A 19,420-nucleotide genomic window follows, 5' to 3' on the forward strand; every position below is an offset into this window, starting at 1 on the left:
CAGGCAAAGCAAATTCACTCTGCAGGGTGTTAAAACCAAACACGAACAGCTCCACACCACAGCTGTGAGTGGCTGGACAACAGCAGCCAGCCCTGGTAAAGGGGATCTTGCTGAGGTGAAAAGAAAGTAGCAGTTGGGGTGTCTTTAAAGCCATTCCCTTTATTCTGGAAGTGGGTCTCAAAGATACTCTTAACTTCTGCTCTCTCTGCTAATAAAGCTGAGTTAGTCTGAATCTGCTTCATCTTCGGAATCCTCTGCTCCAAACCCCGTTTCGTAGCACTGGGACAGAGTCCTCAGCTCCTCTAAGGCCTCCTGGAAGTCGCCCTGTTCCACCCCAGCAGTGAAGAAGCTGGTCCAGCGCCGCATGTTCAGCTGCTGGAGATCCTTGTACAGGCTGCAGAGGAGCGTGGCCAGACCTGATGAAGACTGCAGGGCCGCCAGCACGGGGATGCTGTCAACAGCTGCAGGGAACAAGAGCTTTGTTTAAATGTACCACTCCACACTGGTTTCCCTACCCAAATCATAGAATCCCAGACTGGGCTGGGTTGGGAGGGACCCCAAGGGTCCCAGAGCTCCAACCCCCTGCCACAGGCAGGGACACCAACCTCCAGGCCTGGAGCTGCACAAGGCTGCCCAGGGCCCCATCCAACCTGGCCTGGAACACCCCCAGGGACGGGGCACCCACCCCCTCTCTGGGCAGCCCCTTCCAGCCCCTCACCACTCTCTCTGCAAAGAACTTCCCCCCCCAATATCTCACAGCTGGGGCCTCTCCAGGGCAGAGCAGAGAGGGACAATCCCCTCCCTGTCCCTGCTGCCACCCCTCTGCTGATGGAGCCCAGGATACTTCTGCAAGCAGTTGCTTTACTCAAAGTCAGTGTCGCTAAACACTTCTATTTCCTTATGCCCTAGAAACACCCAAAAGTGGTGTAGGGTTGGGGCTGCATTTTACAGACCTGACTGCACCCTCATGATCTTAGTTGCAAAGTTTAAGGGACACTTGTTACCTGTGGAGGAATAACTGGGAGGTTTGTCCTGGAGGAAGCCTTGTTTGGTCAGAAGAGGAGAGAAAAACTGGGGGTAGGGAGGAAGGGTACTACAGGGCTGCTCAAGCACGTGGGCTGTGCTGAAAGGAAGAAGGTGAATAAACATAACCAAAACTCACTCTACCTCCAGATTCCACTTAGGATGGGGAACACTAAAAACCCCCTGGGGTGTTACCAACCTGAACGTCCCAGGATACACAGTGTGTAAGTAATGCTGCAACACCTGCTCGGTGCTTACACAAGTGTGGAGCGGAGAGATGGGCTGCTTCCCTGGACAGCTGCTGCAAAGGAAAACACCCTGATTCATGGTTTTCCAGGGAATTTGACTGAGAATATCAGTGACTCAGCTGCTTTTTTGGCTGGAAAGTCTTACAGCTGCCTAGATACTCAACCTTTTGTCCACGCAGGAGAACTGGAGGAAGTTCAGAAGGGGAAAGCGCAGTTCAAGCACCGATTACCTGATGTGATTTTCTTTGCAAACTCCTCGTAGCACAACAGCTTGAGCAAAGCAGCAGCTGCCCTCCTGCTCCTTCCATGAAGACAGAAGCTTCCAGGGCACATGCTGCTGGTAGGTGCATAAGGTGTCGGGGAGCGAGCAGCCACGTAGGGCAGGGAAGGGGAGAGAAGCCCACGCAGCCACAACCTGTCAATCGGAGAGCGGGTGACGAGTCAACAGTCTAAAACATGCTCCTGCCACCTCCTACAGCTCGGGTAGAGGACTTGAGGTTGCTGTGCTCTGTCCTCACCTTTCTCCCAGAGAAGTTAAGCGTTTCAGCCAGGTGTGTCATAGAGCCCTGGGAGGAGCAGAGCCTGTAAGGAGCAGTGAGGGTATCGAGCGCTGCTGCCAGGATCGCGCCGCTGTGGGAGTCCAGGGATGCCTGACAAGTGCAAGAGTCACAGGACAAGTTAACAACTGAAGGCAGTGCTCTGCTGAAAACTGGGGAAAAAGGGAAGGTTTTAGTTAATTTTTAGAGTATGGCATGTTCTGGGAGTGAGAAGTTGGCAGTTAAGTCTCTGCTAACAGTGAAAAAGGGAGAAATAATCTGCTTAGAAGTGTTTCATTGATGCTCAAAGGGTAATGCTGCAGAGAACGCTGCTGGAGTGGCAGTCTGAGAAGCTGAAAGCCAAGCCAGGCACAGGGCTGTTACCAAGGACCCCACGGTACGTACGTCATAGTTTATATATGGAAATGTAACAGGAGGTTGGGGCTTGATTCCTAAACCCCCCCTGAGGGACAGGGGGCAAAAGAGTGAGCTGTGCCTGGAGAGATGGACGATGCCCAGGGCTGTGTTCATCAGTCTGTAAACATTCTTCTGAGAGTCCTGGGGGGGGAAATCCAACTGTTACAATCTTAAAAATGCCAAGAAAGGTCTAATCCAGCTTGGGCACAAAGGCAACACCTGGTCTAGTTCCTCCCGGTTGTATACTTACTCCCATGGTACTTGTGACAGGAGTCAAGCCCCAGGTGAGGATTCCTTTTCCTGAATACTCATCGTAGAGCAGTTCTGTCACCTTGGCCCCCACTCCAGAGAAGCCGTTGTGAAGGTCACAGAGGACTTGAAACCCCTATGTGACACGACGGCACCATCTGAGATGCTACATGATCATCAGAAACCGTCTCAAAAGACAACAGGAGCTGGGCTGTGGCTGTCAAACCTGCAGGTAATCACACTCCTCCACGTAGAAGTGCAGCCGATCTTCCAGCTCCTCTACGCAGCCAGGGTCCTGCAGGAGACTTTCACCTTGTCCAAAGGCTTCCAGGCAGCCACAGTCCCTAAGGAAACAACAGGAGAGGGAAAAAGCTTGTTCTACTCCCTCGGGATTGTTCCTAGATCCCCTTCTGAGCCCCCTGGTCAGGTCCTACCCGTCCTGCATGTACTGACGGATGACGTAGACGCTCTTGGGGTGCAAGCGCACGTTGAGGTGATGGGACCAGAGCTGTGTGCTGCTGCTGGCATGAAGCTCCTGGGACGTGATGAGTGGAGATGGGGCAGGAGCTGTGCCTGGAGCAAGATGGGAGTGGATAATAAACCAGAACCAGCTTGTAGGGGCTGCTCTCTGCCCCATCCTGCTGGGAGCGGAGGGCCCTCATCCCCCCACCTCCCCCAGCTTGTGTTGGGGTGGAGGAAGCTTAAGTCCAGCACCTGCCCCCGGCCCTCCTCATCCCACCGCCTCCCTGAGCTTGTGGGAGGGGGGGTGGGGGGGTGGAAGAGGCTTAAGCTCGAGACCAAGCGCTGGTCCAGTGCCTGGGCCCAGCCCTCCGCCCCGCTCCGGGGCCGGTGAAGGGTTTTCCTTCTCCCCCGGGGCCGCGCACCTTGAGCCGGGGGGCTGGAGCATCCCGCTGTGGCGGAGGGACCGTCTCCCTGAGGAAAGAGCCGGGACGGGGAGAACGTGACGTAACCGGACAGGAGCGACACCCGCGGGGCCCGGGCAGCGCTTCGGGCCGCCCCCCTCCCGCCCTCACCGTGTGGCTCCCGCTGTCCCGCGGCGCGGAGCCCCCGGCCGGGCCCTGCTCCAGGTACGTGGCCACCTCCCCGTCCCTGCAACACAGAGCGGCGGGAGCGGCGGCCGGTCCCGCACCGGCCCCGGCCCCGCCCCGCACTCACCATGCTACCGGCCCCTCCGCGCCCGCGTTGCCGGCCGGAAGCGCGCCCGCGCCGCCTGCAAGAGAGGCCGGTCAGGGCAGGGCCGGTCACGGCAGGGGCCGCTCCCCTGCCCTGCCCTCCCCTCCCCGCGGTACCTTTCAGCTCCAGCGCCACCAGGCGCGGCGTGTGCCCGTCCCGCTCGGGGCGGAGCAGCGCGGAGGCGCGGAGCTCCGCGGCCTCGGCGGGGCTGCGCAGCGCGGCGGCCTGCGGGGGCCGGGACAGCGGGTCAACCCAGCGGCCCGGGCGCCCTCCCCTCCCCTCCCTCCCCCCGCTCCCCTCCCCGCACCTGCAGCCCCCACCAGCGCGCGCCCACGCAGCCCGCGTAGCCGCCCAGCTGCAGCGTCACCGCCTCCCCCGGCATCGCGCTCACGCCGCCGACGCGCCCAGTGCGCATGCGCAGCAAGAGGCGGGAAAAGGCGGATGCGCGTCAGCAGCCGCGCCCCGCCCCGCTCGCCTCAGGCGGACGCGGACACGGACACTGACGGGCGGGACTGTGGCCACCGCTCCGGCCTTTATTGCTACAGCGGCGCCGCCAGCCGCTCCAGCTGCCGCGGGTTGGAGCCGCTCAGGAACCGCAGCTCCTCCTTGCCGTCCTCCGTGCGCGCTGCAAGACAGAAGGTGCGTTGTGGGCCGGGCGGGGAGGGCGCGGCCCGGCCCGGCCCGTCTGGCCGCCCCCCGCCCCCCGCCGCCGCTCACCCTTCTCGTGCTGCAGCCACTTGCGGTCCAGGTAGTAGCGGTAGCAGCTCTCGAACTCCAGCGGGCTGTAGTTGGGCACCGGGACGGGCACGAAGGGGTCCAGCGCATCGAAACCATCCTGGGAAGGAGCAGGGATGAGCGAGCCTGGTCTGGGGCTGTGCGGGACCGGCCCGGTGTGGGCAGAGCCCTGGGACGCGGGCCCAGGGGCCTGGGCTGAAGCAGCGCTGCCAGGAGCACAGCCCCCAGGCTGGGCCGCTCTGTGTGATCCCGGGCTCACCTTTCCCAGCAGCTCGTGAGGCAGGTAGGCAGAGCTGGGCTTGAAGAGAGAGCCGGTCTGGCTGAGCGTCGTCACAACAGCACCTCCGTTCTGCGGGAGAGGCAGGTGAGAAACCCCTCAGCTGTGATCTTGGACCTCTGGAACAGCTACGGGGCTGGTGCGAAGCAAGGGAGGCTTCTCTCTGACCGTGTAGCCACTCCCATCCCAGAGCTCTGTACAAGACACTGCAGCGTCCCTAGCTACACCAACCTTAGCTACCCCATCTCTGCACGCAGCAGCTCATGCTGGCACTGAAACCCATCCTTTCTACCTACAAATGGCTTTTCAGGTGAAACTACCAGACTTTAAGAAAGACTTCTCTGCAGACTTTCAACTCTGAAGCCTACCTGTGAGATAGAACACCCCAGGGGATTGGAAAAGCGGCAGGGATTGACCTCGTATAAGAAAGTTTAACAGTTCTGGTTTGGGGGTTTGTTGGGGTTTATTTAGTCAAAGAAATTATTAAATACCTCTTGCTTGGGAAGCACAAGACACAGGTTGGAATTTGGCATGGTCAGTGAGAAAGCCATTGTTACCTGTCTGACCCGTCCTTACTCTCTTGGGGTGATGTCAGAACCACCAGCTGCGATGTGAACCCTGAACAGTCATGCTCCCCTTTACCCAAGGAACCGTGCTGTGTTCAATGTGTAGCTTTAATACTGAGAGTAACTGCCCCATGGTGCAGACTGAACTCACCCAGTCGTTCCTCATCATCTTCCTCAGGTTGTACACCAGCGTCAGCTCCTCTGGAGAAACCTGTGGGAGATGGGCTGTATCACCTCTTGTGCCGGCAGCGTCTAGTCAAGATGCAAATTCCCCCTCCCCTGCTCTAAATTAGACTGGTAGGATCATCTGTGTTTTGTTTCAGCCTTCATAACATGACACAGAGAAGCACCCAGACCTTTCCTACTCTAACAAGACTTAGAAGACGTGCTTTTTTCTTACTCTGAGAACAAACAGGGACAGGGAGGCGATTGTCCCTCTGCTCTACCCCAGCTGGAGTCCTGTGCCCAGAGCTGGGGCCCAACACAAGGAGGATGTGGGGCTGGTGGAGAGGGGTCAGAGGAGTCCCGGGGATGCTCAGAGGGCTGGAGCAGCTCCCCTACGGAGAGAGGCTGAGGGAGCTGGGCTGGGTCAGCCTGGAGAAGAGAAGGCTGTGGGGGGACCTCACTGCAGCCCCCCAGTCCCTGAAGGGAGCAGAGGAACAGGAGGGGAATGGGCTTGTTAAAGGGTGGATAATGGCAGGACAAGGGGGCTGGAGTGAAGCTGGAGGAGGGAAGGGTGAGAGGAGAGACTGGGGGGAAGTTCTTTGCAGAGAGAGTGGTGAGGGGCTGGAAGGGGCTGCCCAGAGAGGGGGTGGGTGCCCCGTCCCTGGGGGTGTTCAAGGCCAGGTTGGCTGGGGCCCTGGGCAACCTTGTGTAGCTCCAGGCCTGGAGGTTGGTGTCCCTGCCTGTGGCAGGGGGTTGGAGCTCTGGGACCCTTGGGGTCCCTTCAAACCCAGACCAGGCTGGGATTCTATGATTCTCCAGTAAAAATATGGCCAAAACACACCACAGATTCTTTAAGTCCCTCCAAGCCAGCATCTTTCAGGGAATACTACAGGACTGAAAACGACCACAACACCCTCTCCTGTTCTCCCCTGCTGCTGGAATGCAGAAATACCCCCAGAACAGTCACTTCTTACAGGGCTTTTGTCTTCCTTTTTTAACGTAGTCCTTCCCCAGAGCGCATTGACACCATCCACAGCCACGAGCAGTCGGAAGGAGCCGAGACGACACTGCTCCTTCACCTCCTTCAGCACAACCCCCACGGCATCGCTGGCACACCTCACACGAGCTAAACCCTTTAAGGAGGAAAAGGCACACAACACAGGTTGGTATTCTTATTCATATTTGATACAATAGGAGTAAAGGAGCCATCCAGAGGGATCTTGACAGGTTGGAAAGATGGGCCGGGGTGAACCTGATGAGGTTCAACACTGCCCAGTGTCAGGTGTTGCACTTGGGCAGGAGGAATCCCAGACACAGACACAGCCTGGGAGAAGAGCTCCTGGGGAGCAGCCCTGAGGAGAAGGACGTGGGGGTCATGGGGGATGAGGAACTCAACGTGAGCCAGCAGTGGCTCCTGCAGCTGGGAAGGGCGATGGGATCCTGGGCTCCATCAGCAGAGGGGTGGCAGCAGGGACAGGGAGGGGATTGTCCCTCTCTGCTCTGCCCTGGGGAGGCCCCAGCTGGAGTCCTGTGTCCAGAGCTGGGGCTCCCAGACCAGTCTGTGATTCTATTCATACATAACTCTGGCAACTTTGGGCAGTGCCCACCCTAAGGGGGAAGGAAGGAATGACCAACACCCACCAGTCTGCTTGATCTGCTCTACAGTCAATGCTGAAGAACAAGTAGGAACTTTCAAACTTCTAATTTTTCTTCTACCCAATCTGTCTGTACAGCTTCCTTTACAGATCCATCACAGCTTCCACAACAGTCTGTGGAGCCACCTTTTTGACAGGGAAACACCTTCCAAGAACTGGTATTGTACGATCTTTAGAAGCAATTTGTTCTAAAAATACAAGGGGGTGGGGTTTTCATCTAATTAAAGGTGAGACCAAACCAGAAGCACCTGTTGTTCCTTACCTGCTCCACCACTTCACCCAGTGGGCTCCCCTCCTCTGTGCTCTCTCGTTTGCCCCACACATATTTCTTCTGTGTTTTTATCTGAAGTAAGAGAACTGAGATTAAACTGGGAAGTAAATAGTGCAAAGGCAGCTTGGATGATGAGATTCCTGGTTTGTTGCCAGTGTTAAAGGGTAGAGTGGAATCTGGAAGAAGCATTGGTGTCAAACAGCCATCCTCCTCCAAACCTGAATCCCAGTCACGGGTGGGGTTTGGGGGTGTTTGCAGGATGATCTGGGAAGTGTTTGTGGGGAATGAGCAAATCTGGAGTTCGTATCAATGGGATCCTGGGGGCATCAGGAGGAGTGTGGGCAGCAGGTCACAGGAGGGGATCTTCCCCCTCTGCTCTGCCCTGGCCAGGCCCCACTGGAGTGTTGTGTCCAGTGCTGGGCTCCCTGGGATCAACCAGCCAGGGATCTCCTGGAGAGAGTCCAGAGGAGGGACAGAGATGCTGAAGGTGAGGGAGCCCTGGGACAGGCTGCCCAGGGGGTGTGGAGTCTCCTTCTCTGGAGAGATTCCAGCCCCATCAGGACACCGACCTGTGTGCCCTGTCCCAGGGACCCTGCTCTGGCAGGGGGGTGGATTGGATGGTATCTGGAGGTCCCTTCCCACCCCTGTGATCCTGTGTCAGGGCACTCAGCACCAGGAACCACGTGCCATCCCTGAGAGATGATCCCATAGGTAGGTCTTCACTACTGACCAGAACAACCTCTCAGCTCTACACACCTCTCTCAGGAAGCGCTCGTTGGAGGTCTTGAAGTTCTTGAGCCAGGTGGAAGCTTGCAAAGGCTGATCCAGCCGCTCCTTCTTATAGGAAGACTGCATAAGCTCCCTGCAGTTTTTCACCCAGAGATGAGCTGTTAAGAAAGAAAACCATTGTGGGTAGTTTTGGGGGGGTTTGGTAAAGTCAGAACAGTTGTATGAGCTGGGGGGTGGGGTGTATGTTTGTATCTCTCATCCTTATTCTGCTACCACCCTCAGTGGCCCCTCTCTCCCATGGGAACAGAGCTCACACAGACACACACAGCACATCTGTCACACTCCTGTAGAGTGGGGGTGGAAAGATGAGCTATAAGTGTGTGAGAGCATCTGAAAGTAACTTCTTAAGCTCTACTTAACCCCCCCAAAAATAATGCTTTATAAAATACAGTTTTCTCTGCTATGGGAAAAACTTGCTGTGGCCCACCCTACATTTAATCCATCCTACATTTAATTCTATCCCACACTGGATCAGCAAGAGTGTTTGATGTAGGGATGCAGACAGCATTGGTGTTCTTACCATCTGGGATGTGCAGCACCAGCCAGCCTTGCCTTGTGCAGTAATGAACCACGTGGCACAGAGTCATGGTTTTCCCTGTTCCCCTCTCACCATCTCCAACATGAACTGTCAAGGAAAGTCTCCAGAAAAACAACCCCGCTTGGATTTATCCTTTTGCAAAAGGCACAAAGGAAGTTCAAAGGTTTTAAAAGCCAGGATGGTGTTCCACCATGCTCTTGTTCAGCAGCAAAGCTAGCCTGAAGAGTTGTTCCTCTCTGTATCCTCCCACCCCACTGGTGATTCCCCTTCCCTTAGTTCTGCTGAGAGTCCTATTTGTGGGTCTGGGCTACAAGTGGAATCTGACTTAAAATGAAAGGACACAAGGTTCATGACCTTCTCAAGAGCATCTTTGCTGACAAGAGAGATGTGGCAGAACCACTTCCTGAAGACTAAACCACAGTGGTCAGCATAGCATCAAAACATCACCCTCATCTGGTGGTGGGTGCCCCGTCCCAGGGGGTGCTCAAGGCCAGGTTGGCTGGGGCCCTGGGCAACCTTGTGTAGCTCCAGGCCTGGAGGTTGGTGTCCCTGCCTGTGGCAGTGGGTTGGAGCTCTGGGACCCTTGGGGTCCCTCCCAACCCAGACCAGTCTATGATCTACCAAAAAACCTCACCTCCTTGCATTTAATTAAGTGATTATAAGATACAGATGACATATCTGACAGCTGGGTGTGTGAAGTTGGAGCTCTTCAGGTAAGTGAACAGTTCCAGAGCTGGTTTTCGCACCATCAGGCAGGCTTCATTGAAGGTCTTAATCTGAGGAAAGGAACAGGAGGTGAACAAGAAGCTGGGTGCTGGTTTGTGCAGCTGATCCTGACGTGACTCCCTCTCTGGCTGGCCCTGAGCAGGGGCTGAGTGTCCCCTTCTCTCCCCTTGTCCAGGCCAGTCACATCACCAGGGAGGTTTATGAGGTTGGGCCGGCGTGATCTCCCTGTGCTGCAGCCACTCTGGCTGTCCCATCGCTTTCATGTCCTCTGTGTGCCTGGAAATGCTTTCCAGGATTCACTGTTCCATCACCTTCCCAGAAACAGAGTAGAGGCCAACCAGCCTGCCAAAAGCCACCCACCTAAAATTACTCACAGGCAAGAAACCTGCTCCTGAACTGGGTGCTTACAAAGCCTGACCCAGCCACAGCACGACCTGTCTCACAACAGACACCAAGAAGCTGGTTTTGTTCCTGCCAATATAAATTCTTTCATGGGGCAGCCCCTTTCATACCAACTGGGGAAAGTATTTCTGTCCTTAATTACAGAGTAACAAGTTGGAGACAAAAAAATACTGGATAAAGCATTGCTTAAGGTGAAATCCTGACAGCACCACGCTGCTCAGGTCAACTGACACCTCTCAGATGTAGAAAACTAACACAGCAGGACCAGGAATTGTGTTCTTGCAGCACTTCTCTCTCCCTTATCCCAGCAGGAAAGCATCACAGGGAAGCAATGGCTCCAGTCCATCCCAGTCTGCTCCCTACAAATGAGCTCTAAGAAGCTGTACCTGCTGCTGGAAGCGCTGGGGCAGCCCATGAGGAAACACAGCCTTCACCTCCTCCAGCGGGATGCTGTAGTGCCGACCTTCGTGCTGGGCTGTGTGGTTGGCCTGGGAAGGTAAAATGCAAACTGTGACACTCTGGGCAAGTCTGGTGCTGTTTTTTCTGGCTACAGAAGGGCTGTGAGAATGGGACAAGGGAGGGAATGCTCAATCAGAGCAACGGTCTGCTGATGGAGGGGCAGGAGAACTGGCATGTCAGGACTCTACTGGTAGATGCCCAGGCCAGGAAGGATGTCCTACCTGGCACTGAGCAACTAGGGGCTGCCTTGAGCTTGTGTACAAACCATGAGTCCCATGGGCAGGCAGTGGTGGCCCTACACTTTGTGACTTTTATTGAGACTTTTCTTTGTCCTATTACTTGTGTTTCTGGTCACCACAGCACCTTACCAGCAGGACCACCCCCTTCTGAGTCATCTGATCGATTCAAATTAAGTCTGCAACAGAATCATGTTTTCTGCTTTGGTCTTTTCTGTCTCACAGTAGTATTTCCCAGTATTCCATTTGCCTTTGTAACTGGTAGTGGTTGTTAAAGTCTGTTTCCTGAGGCACTGATTTCAAGTCCCTTGTTGTGGCATAAGGAAGTGGTTGCTTCTCCATTCTGCGTTTATTTGTAGCCATTACCCTGAGGTCTCTGACTCTGCACTCTAAGAAGCAGCTCTTACTGGTGTCTGTAAAGTAGATAATGCATTTCACACCCTGTTATGCATCCTTCTTTTCTCCCTTCATCCTTCTACCTTCCTACCATGCAATACTTCAGCATTTATTTACTCTTGCTCTACTCAATTCTTGCACAATTAGGACAGTACACACAGTTCTGCAGCATTTCTTTGTGACTTCTAGCAACTTTTGTGCCAAGCTTTCTCTGGTTTGGGGTTTTTCTTTTTTAGAAGCTTTGTGTCAAGCTTTGAAGCTTAAATCACATGTTGCTCTGCACTTTCTGCCCTCTTCTGTGCATTTAAAGTAAAAATTAAATCTCTGTGTTCTTTTGCATGTCAGTCTCTTCCATTTTGATTGAGAAGGAATCAGAATGTAAAATGATCCAGGAAAAGTAGTCAGAAAGAAGCAGCAGTCATTCCTGCCAGGTCAGGTTTGGGGTCTGACCCAGACTTTCCTGGTTTCCCTTATTAACTTTGGTGTAGACTCAGGGCTTAATTTGCTGAGGCCCAAACAGATGAGACAGTACTGGTGTGGGCTTGGTCACTCACCTGGGCAGTCTGGCTGACAAATGGTTTGACCAGAATGAATGAATGGGGGGAAAAGATGTGATTACAGAATCACCAGGTTGGAAAAGCCCTTTAAGCTCCTCAAGTCCAACCATTCCCACCCTGTGCTGACCCAGCTCCCTGAGCACCTCATCTCCCCTCTGTTAAATACCCCCAGGGAAGGGGACTCAGCCCCTCCCTGGGCAGCCTGTGCCACAGCCCCACAACTCTGCCAGGGAAGAGCTTTCCCCTCCCATCTGCTCTGCCCCTGCCCTGGGGCAGCTTGAGCCCATTGCCCCTTGTCCCATCTCCTGTCCCCTGGCTGCAGAGACCATCCCCCACCTCTCTGCACCCTCCTGGCAGGGCAGGGGAGGTGGGGAGAAGGTCTCCCCTCAGCCTCCTCTTCTCCAGGCTCAGCACCCCCAGCTCCCTCAGCTGCTCCTCAGAGGATTTGCCCTCCAGCCCCTTCCCCAGCCTGGCTGCCCTTCTCTGCACTCGCTCCAGGACCTCAATGTCCTTCTGATGCTGAGGAGCCCGGAACTGGACCCAGCACTGGAGCCGCAGCCTCCCCAGTGCCCAGTCCAGTGATGAGCTCTGCTGCCCTGCCTGCTGTGCTCACATGAAGCCGTGTGAGCAGCTGCACCCACACAGTTGACTGATGCCTGCTTGTACCATGAGTATTCTGCTTTTCCCAGTTCCTTGAATCTTCCCACACATGGGACACAGACTAACACCATCCCTGTTCTTGCACAGCAGCATGATCTACAGCCTGGAACAGAAGAGCAGTACTCCAGAGGTCATCTCCACTCTGTTTCATCCACGACTTGCTGCATAACCTTGGGCAAATTCCTTCACTCTTCAGCTCCTCCACAGGTGAGCTGGGTCAGTATCTTTACCCTCATGTTTAGTCACCCTGAGTATTGCTAATGGAGCCTTATTAAAAAATTTACTTTTCATCTGCTCTTCTTAATCCATTTTTTAATGGGACTTGATGGTGCAGGAGGCTGGGTGCAGGCAGAGCCATCAGGTCTGGTGATGGAGCTAGCCTGAGGAACGCTGGGCTGATGGATGAATAAGCCATGGGGGTTGTCACCAAACATCAGGCACGTAAAGTCAAGAGTGCCAAAGCCAGTTGCCTGGCAACATCAATGGCAGGCACAGGACAGTGGGGACAATCCTTGCCATCTGGACTCTTCTGTGCAATCTATAGAGACACTCACATCACGTGAGTAAGATCATCTGCATGCTGCTGTTTCCATAGAGACCCCAGAGGAATCAGGATTGAAAAGACTCCAATTACAGAGGCAGCAGAAAAGCACCTCAAAGGCTCATTCCATTCATTTATTCCACTTCATTTTGTGCTTGAGACGGAGAGTGTGAGGCTGGAATGATGATGCTGGAGAGCTGTGCTGTGCTGAGGTCATCTGGGGTGTGTTTTTTATCCCCCTTCAGAGCCAATTTGGGGAGGTTACTCAGGGAATAATAACCCTGGAGTTGAAATTAATGGTGTCTGATGACAAGCTAAGCAGCATCTCAGCTTCTACAATGCACAGCCTAACTCATCTATGCAACTACAGAGGAGGAATCAATACTCATCCCCAGGAGCTCTCAGGCACAGGTCTTGTTTAAACCCATGGCACAGCCAGGGCCTGTTTTCCTTCAGGCTGGAGACCACAGCCTGGTTGGCTGTTGTTATGCCTGCATCCCCCTTTCCCACAGGTTTACTACAACAGCAGGATCCAGTTGTTGCTCCTGGCTCCAGCCTGTCTGCAGACAGACTGATGGCATTCCAGCCCCTGCTGTCTGACAGGGACAATCTGGGCAGTAACTCACCGGGTCGTTCTCGCTCGTATAGAAAACAGCTCTTGGTCTTTCCACTGGTGTTTGGGCATCCTGGGTGACAGCAGAACTTGAGCAGACCTTGGCTGCTGTCTGGAGGGCATAGGAATGGTGTAACTGAGGAAAGAAAAGGGCAGACAACAAACAGGCAACAAACTTAGCAGCAGTCAAAGATTACCAGTAAAAAAATCCAAGTAGAATCATAGAATCCCAGACTGGTCTGGGTTGGGAGGGACCCCAAGGGTCACAGAGCTCCAACCCCCTGCCACGGGCAGGGACACCAACCTCCAGGCCTGGAGCTACACAAGGTTGCCCAGGGCCCCAGCCAACCTGGCCTTGAACACCCCCAGGGACGGGGCACCCACCCCCCCTCTGGGCAGCCCCTTCCAGCCCCTCACCACTCTCTCTGGACAGAACTTCCCCCCAATCTCTCCTCTCCCCCTTCCCTCCTCCAGCTTCACCCCATCCCCCTTGTCCTGCCATTATCCACCCTTTAACAAGCCCATTCCCCTCCTGTTCCTCTGCTCCCTTCAGGGACTGGGAGGCTGCAGTGAGGTCCCCCCACAGCCTTCTCTTCTCCAGGCTGACCCAGCCCAGCTCCCTCAGCCTCTCTCCGTAGGGGAGCTGCTCCAGCCCTCTGAGCATCCCCGTGGCTCCTCTGACCCCTCTCAGTGGTGAAGGCAGTGATTATCTAGTCATCTTCCACATTTACGTTGCACTAATTTGTTCTGTGGGTATCTAGTGCTGGCTACAGGCCAATTTAATTCCTTCCCCTAAACAAGTAATGCTGACGTGCTGGTTCTGGAGTCCACTGTGCATTTAACATGGGATGTGGTGTGATCCAACTTCATACTTTCTCCTGAGCCCCCCCAGCTTCCAGCTGACCCCCTCCTGAGGAACCTCAGATGACAGCAGCATTGCATCATGCCGTGGAGAACTGAAACAGCTGTTCCTGTCTCTAAACTTCACTTCCTGGCTCCTCTCACCTCTGCAGACAGACAAAATAGGAAAGGACTCGCTGTGTTTACAGTGGAGCTTGCAACTGTTCCAGTCAGTAACAGGGAGGGTGGCTTTCAGCTTTGCTTGCTGTGGCCACAGCCTGTGTTTGGAGGATACACTTTGGTTTATTCATTGACAAATGCTCATATTTGCTTTCCTTATAACATAATAAACCACTTGTCCTTTTGCTACTCCCTTTCTTGCCTATTTTGGCTAGGCTTTCCAGGCACTGCTTCAGCAGCCTGTCTGTTGGAGAGAAGAATTAATCAGCTCAGCTGGCTGTTTGAGTTTCTCAGCCGTGGTGGTGGTGTAATGAGAGGCTGTGTGCAGGGACACAGGTTAGGAGGACCAGTGCAGGGGATGTCATATCAAACAGTGGGGCAGCACCACGCTGAGCCCTCAGTGAGTCAGGTGGTTATGGATTACCAGACAGCTTGAATTTTCAGGGTAGCAGCTACTGTTGATCAATCTAGGAGGAAACGTTGTGGGAAGTTTGCAGGAGTAAGACCACAGTGGCTGCACTTGGGCAGTCTTGAGGCTTCCAGGTACAGCCGTGGCTCTAGATGACGTAAGGTGGTAGAAGACTTAAGCAAATGGGAACAGGTTCAGCAGCAGGCATCTGAACATGGAACGTGGCTCTGGAGAGTGTGCTTTTTCCTGATGAATTTATGTTCTAATGATGAGGTTCTATTCTAATTGCAAAGAGTTCTGTATTGCATGCCACCTCGACCTGCTCTCTTCTCCAGGCTGCCCCAGCCCAGCTGCCTCAGCCTCTCTCCGTAGGGGAGCTGCTCCAGCCCTCCACTCAGTCCCTCCTCCTGAACAGGAGGCAGCAGCTCAGCACTGATCCCCCTGGCTTCACACAGGATGCCAGAAACTTCTCCACAAGGTTCTCACATTTTCACATCATCTTTTACCACAGTTCATGCTCATCCCATAAAGTGGATTTATAGTGAGTTTCCACTGCCAGAGGATGGAGTCATCTCCCTCACAGCCCTGAAATGGCAGCAACATCACGTGGTACCCCAGTGATTAATCGCCAAAGTCATGTGCCGTAAGGTGGAGCTCTTCCTACACGATTCCACAGATCTTCAGTCTCTAGAAAAGACTGTTGAATTCCTAAAGGCTGCCATCAGAAATCCAGCACCCTACAACCAGGAGCTGAGCTCCGGAAACAGGGAATTACACAGCCATCATCTCCAGCAGTGGCAGATCGCTGTGAACTAGGGACAAAGCTTTTAGAAGGCAACAGCAGAGTGAAGAGCTGAAATGCTCTACCAGATCACCAGGTTGGAAAAGACCTTTAAGATCATCAAGTCCAACTGTTCCCATCCTGTGCTGAACCAGATCCCTGAGCACCTCATCTCCCCTTTTTAATAGACATTTCTTCCACTCCTGGAAGAAGTGTGAGCTGTGAGTGAGCTCATGTGTTTCATCTCACAGCTTCCTGAGTGAAATCATCTCACTTGTCTGAGGGAGCTGGGGCTGTTCAGCCTGGAGGGAAGACGACTAAGGGGGGACCTTATGAATGTTTATCAGTATCTGAAGGATGGGATGCAGGGGGACATGGGCAGTCCCTTCTCAGTGGTCTGTGGGGACAGGACAAGGGGCAAATGCTGCAAGTTGGAGTATAGGAAAGACTTTTCCCCAGTGAGGGTGAGGGAGCCCTGGGACAGGCTGCCCAGGGGGTGTGGAGTCTCCTTCTCTGGAGAGATTCCAGCCCCGTCTGGACACCGACCTGTGTGCCCTGTCCCAGGGACCCTGCTCTGGCAGGGGGTTGGACCCCATGGGCTCTGGGGGTCCCTTCCAACCCCTCTGATCCTGTGACCCTGTGCAATACTGGCAGCAGCACGGTGCTGTCCCAGGGCTTACCTGCAGAGGATGGCACACGAGTCCTTTCAGACTTCTCAGCATTTTTTCCTGCAAAGACAAAAGTGGATTTTTTCCCATTTTTTTATGAATTATCTCACACTGGGAGAGAATTCTTCCTGCCCAAAGAGTCTGAACTCACACAACTAACTGCCACAACACAGAGATAATCCTTGTGACTGACTAATGGTACACAGCATCATTTGCCTAATAGAAAAATAGTACATAAATGATGGTGCCTTTTTTCAGAGAGACATTTGGAAACAAAAACTTGCTTTACAAGTAAAGAAATTTCATTCCCCTAGTGAGGAAGACAGGGTTTTTTACTGGGAAAGGGCATCTGTTTGGCTTGTTGAGGTGTTAAGAGCAAGGGCTACACAGTGATTACTTTGAAGAACCTGGAATACTGCAGGTGCTGAAGGAGCTTCTCTTGTTGTGGCTTCATCTTAATCAGCTATCTGCTGCTCAGCCCATCTCTGACTACCACAGGAGAAAGAAGCCAGAAAAAAAAAAAACCACTTGAGTAACTGTGATGCAGAAAAACAGAGGGGAAAAGTTAAGTAAATGAGTTAGATCTCATCAGGATTCAAGGGATTCTTCCTACCAGGTTCCTGAGAGAAAATAATGACAACCAGGGCACAAGACACAGGGAAAACAAGCTCCAGTTCCAGGAGAGCTGGGGGGAGGGGGGAGAGCTGGGGGGGAGGGGCTGTTTTCTCAATTCCTGGGGAAGAACTGTTCCCAAGGGAATGGAGTGATTGGATGAGGGGTGAGGGTTTTAAAGTAGAAAAGGGTTGGGTATTGGGAGAAAGTTCTTCCCTCTGAGGGCGGTGGATCATTGGAAGAGGCTGCCCAGAGAGGGGGTGGAGGCCCCATCCCTGGAGACATCCAGGGCCAGGCTTGATGGGGCTGTGAGCTCCCTGGTGCAGTGAGGATGTCCCTGCTCGCTGCAGGGGGTGGAGCAGATGCACAACGTGCACCCCCTGTGATTCCCACCAGAACTCACTCAGAGCGCTGCGGACACCCGGGACTCCCCAGGCCTCCCCACACCGAACCAGCACCGCCGGCCCCGGGCTGCTGCCGCCACCCACCAGCCACGCAGGCGACGGAGACAACCGGAGCACCCCCGGGCAGCCGGGACCCGCGCGGCCGGCTGGGGCCCTGCCCGCCCCCCCTTCCCCCAGCTCTCCCGCTGGGCCCAAAGCGGCGGCAGCTCCCGGCAGCCCCGAGGGGAACGCGGGGCAGCTGGAGCTCGGCCTGTCCCGGGGACCGGACGCTCCTCCGGGCCCGCGGCCCCGACGGCCGCCCGCCGAGTCCCGTCACCCGTCGTCCCCCCCCCCCCCCCCGCCGCTGCCGGGCCTCGGAGACGGGCCCCGCGGGCGGCGATCGCTGCCGCCCGGCCCGGGCCGGCCCCGCACTCACCGCGGACGCGCCGCGTGACGGGCTCCGCTGCGCGAGAGACCGAAGATGACGCGCGGCCGGTACGGGTCCCGCGCAGGGCCAGGCGGCGCGCGGCGCGATGACGCGGGCCCCGCCCACCGCTGAGCCCGCGGTAGCCCTGGCTGGGCGGGGGGCGGGGCCAGCGCCGGGGGGGGTGGGGCCGGGCGGGGGCGGGGCCGGGCGCGGGGCAGGCGGGGCGCCGGGCGCTCGCTCGCGGTGGAGCAGGAGCCGCCGCCATTTTGGTTTCGCTGCCTCGGCTCGGAGCAGGGCCGAAACGGCGGCCGGTCGGTCCGGGTCCCGCCCTGGCCCCGTCCGCGCGGGCGGCCGGGAAGATGCGGCGCGGAGGAGCCCGTCCTCGGCCCCGGCCGTGTTGTCGCTGACACGGTGAGGAGCGGGCGAGCGAGCGAGCGGGCGGGCGGGCGGGCGGGCGGCAGGCGGGCGGGGACTGGGACCGCCTCAGGCCCGGAGCCCGGGGGGAGGGGAGCCTGGCCGGGGAGCCGCCGCGGGGGCCGCCCCGCCCCGCACCGGCGCCGAGGCGCGCGCTGCCCCGCATCCCCGCCGCGTCGCCCGGGGGGCCCCGCCGGCGGGCGAGAGGCATCGCCGCGGCGGGCGGGCGGGCGCGGGGGGGGGCCCAGGCAGGGCCCGCGCCCGGAGCGGAGCGGGGGGGACCCCGGCGGGGCCCTCGCGTGAAGCGGGGCGGGGGATCCCTGACAGCCGGGCCCGCGCCGGGAGGGGGCGGGGGATCCCTGACAGCCGGGCCCGCGCCGGGGAAGGAGGCGGGATATCCCCGCCAGCGGGGCGAGGGGGGGGTGCGTGGGGGGGGCTGGCGAGCGCGGGGCGGGAGGGGCGGCGGGTGTCCCGGTGGCAGGAGCGGGGCCCGCACGGGGGCTGAGCGCCGGCGGGACGCCCGAAGCCGGGCCCGTGCCCCGCGGGCTGGAGGGAGCCTGACAGCCGCGCTCGCGCCGTGTGTCGGGAGCGGGGGGCAGGGGTGTCGCCTGGCAGCCGGGCCGCTGCCGCGGGGGGCGCGGGTCGCCCCGGGGGAGGCCCCCGCCGGCCGCCAGCCCGGGTGGGACTGCGGGCCGGGGCTGGCGGTCAGCGCCCGGCCGCGTCTCTCCCCCTCCGGTCTGATTTATTCCGCGGGGCAGAGTGTGGCCCGTCCTCGGGGGTGCAGGGGGGCCGTGCCTGCCGAGGCTGAGGGCTGTTTTGGGCTTGAATCGATTCTTTCTGTGGCCCGTGGGATGGAGAGCGGCTGCTTTAGATCAGCGCTGCGTTGTGTTCTCACCACCCCCCTCCCCAGCATCCTACTTCTGCTGGATTTTTAATCTGGGTTTTGTGGTGGGTGATTTGGGATGTGGTGGTTGAGCGTGACATGCCGTCGCCTTACCCACCTCTGAGGCGACAGGTCCTTTCCTCTCTGTTAGTCTCTGCTGCTGTTCGCCCGGGGTTTGTGGTTCCTTCACCCTCTTAATTACCCAGCAGAGAGCTGGAAACTCCTTGGAATGTGGGTTTCCATCAGATGGCCTCAGGACACGCATTCGCTCTCTCCTGGTAGCTGTGTGCTGTCAGGAGCTCGGGAGGGAAGCTGGAGATAGCGGCTTCTGCCGCCGCCTCTCCAGCCTTGTGGGGAGAGTTTTGGGGAGCAGGGACTGTGGGGTGGGTGTGTGCTAAAAATCTGCGGCTCTCCTTTCATATTTAAATGAGATTTCCTTTTCAGGAGCATCTTGGAATACCTTCTTAGCATCTTTCCTTCTTCATTTCATTCGTTTCCCTTGCATTACTGTAGATCACACCCTCGAAGGCACTGCTTCCCCAAGAGCGTGGGAGTTTGGAGGGGCTTTTT

General features: G+C 56.4%; 1 protein-coding gene across 4 annotated transcripts; it reads right to left on the bottom strand.

Moving 5' to 3' along the window:
• Window positions 1-133: 133 nt before the first annotated feature.
• On the bottom strand, window positions 134-17,619 carry DAP3 (death associated protein 3). Of its 4 annotated transcripts, none has more exons than XM_084276606.1 (14): window positions 3,975-4,055; window positions 3,784-3,892; window positions 3,650-3,704; window positions 3,508-3,583; window positions 3,358-3,406; window positions 2,908-3,046; window positions 2,700-2,817; window positions 2,475-2,609; window positions 2,213-2,365; window positions 1,790-1,921; window positions 1,502-1,686; window positions 1,223-1,321; window positions 1,005-1,123; window positions 134-461 (listed from the first exon to the last, which is right to left on the bottom strand). In XM_084276606.1, the coding sequence occupies exons 1-14, from the start codon at window positions 4,047-4,049 to the stop codon at window positions 223-225; spliced, it is 1,683 nt and encodes a 560-aa protein (XP_084132732.1). In that variant the 5' UTR covers window positions 4,050-4,055; the 3' UTR covers window positions 134-222. The 4 variants fall into 4 exon arrangements, with proteins under 4 accessions (XP_084132732.1, XP_084132731.1, XP_084132733.1 ...); XM_084276605.1 differs by having other exon boundaries at window positions 1,223-1,324; XM_084276607.1 differs by lacking the exons at window positions 134-461; window positions 1,005-1,123; window positions 1,223-1,321; ... (8 more) ...; window positions 3,784-3,892; window positions 3,975-4,055 and adding exons at window positions 4,172-4,292; window positions 4,385-4,502; window positions 4,662-4,751; ... (8 more) ...; window positions 16,144-16,191; window positions 16,529-16,613 and having other exon boundaries at window positions 3,675-3,704.
• Between the last annotated feature and the right edge of the window lie 1,801 nt (window positions 17,620-19,420).

This window comes from Gallinula chloropus (assembly GCF_964237585.1).
Source record: "Gallinula chloropus genome assembly, chromosome: 29".
NCBI classification, from domain to species: Eukaryota; Metazoa; Chordata; class Aves; order Gruiformes; family Rallidae; genus Gallinula; species Gallinula chloropus.

Coding starts and splice junctions, on each gene's coding strand:
- DAP3 (XM_084276605.1), bottom strand. CDS start 4,049: ATGCCGGGGGAGGCGGTGACGCTGCAGCTGGGCGGCTACGCGGGCTGC. Junction 3,705..3,783: donor GGTGGCGCTGGAGCTGAAAG/GTACCGCGGGGA, acceptor CCTCTCTTGCAG/GCGGCGCGGGCGCGCTTCCG. Junction 2,818..2,907: donor CGTCAGTACATGCAGGACGG/GTAGGACCTGAC, acceptor TTGTTTCCTTAG/GGACTGTGGCTGCCTGGAAG.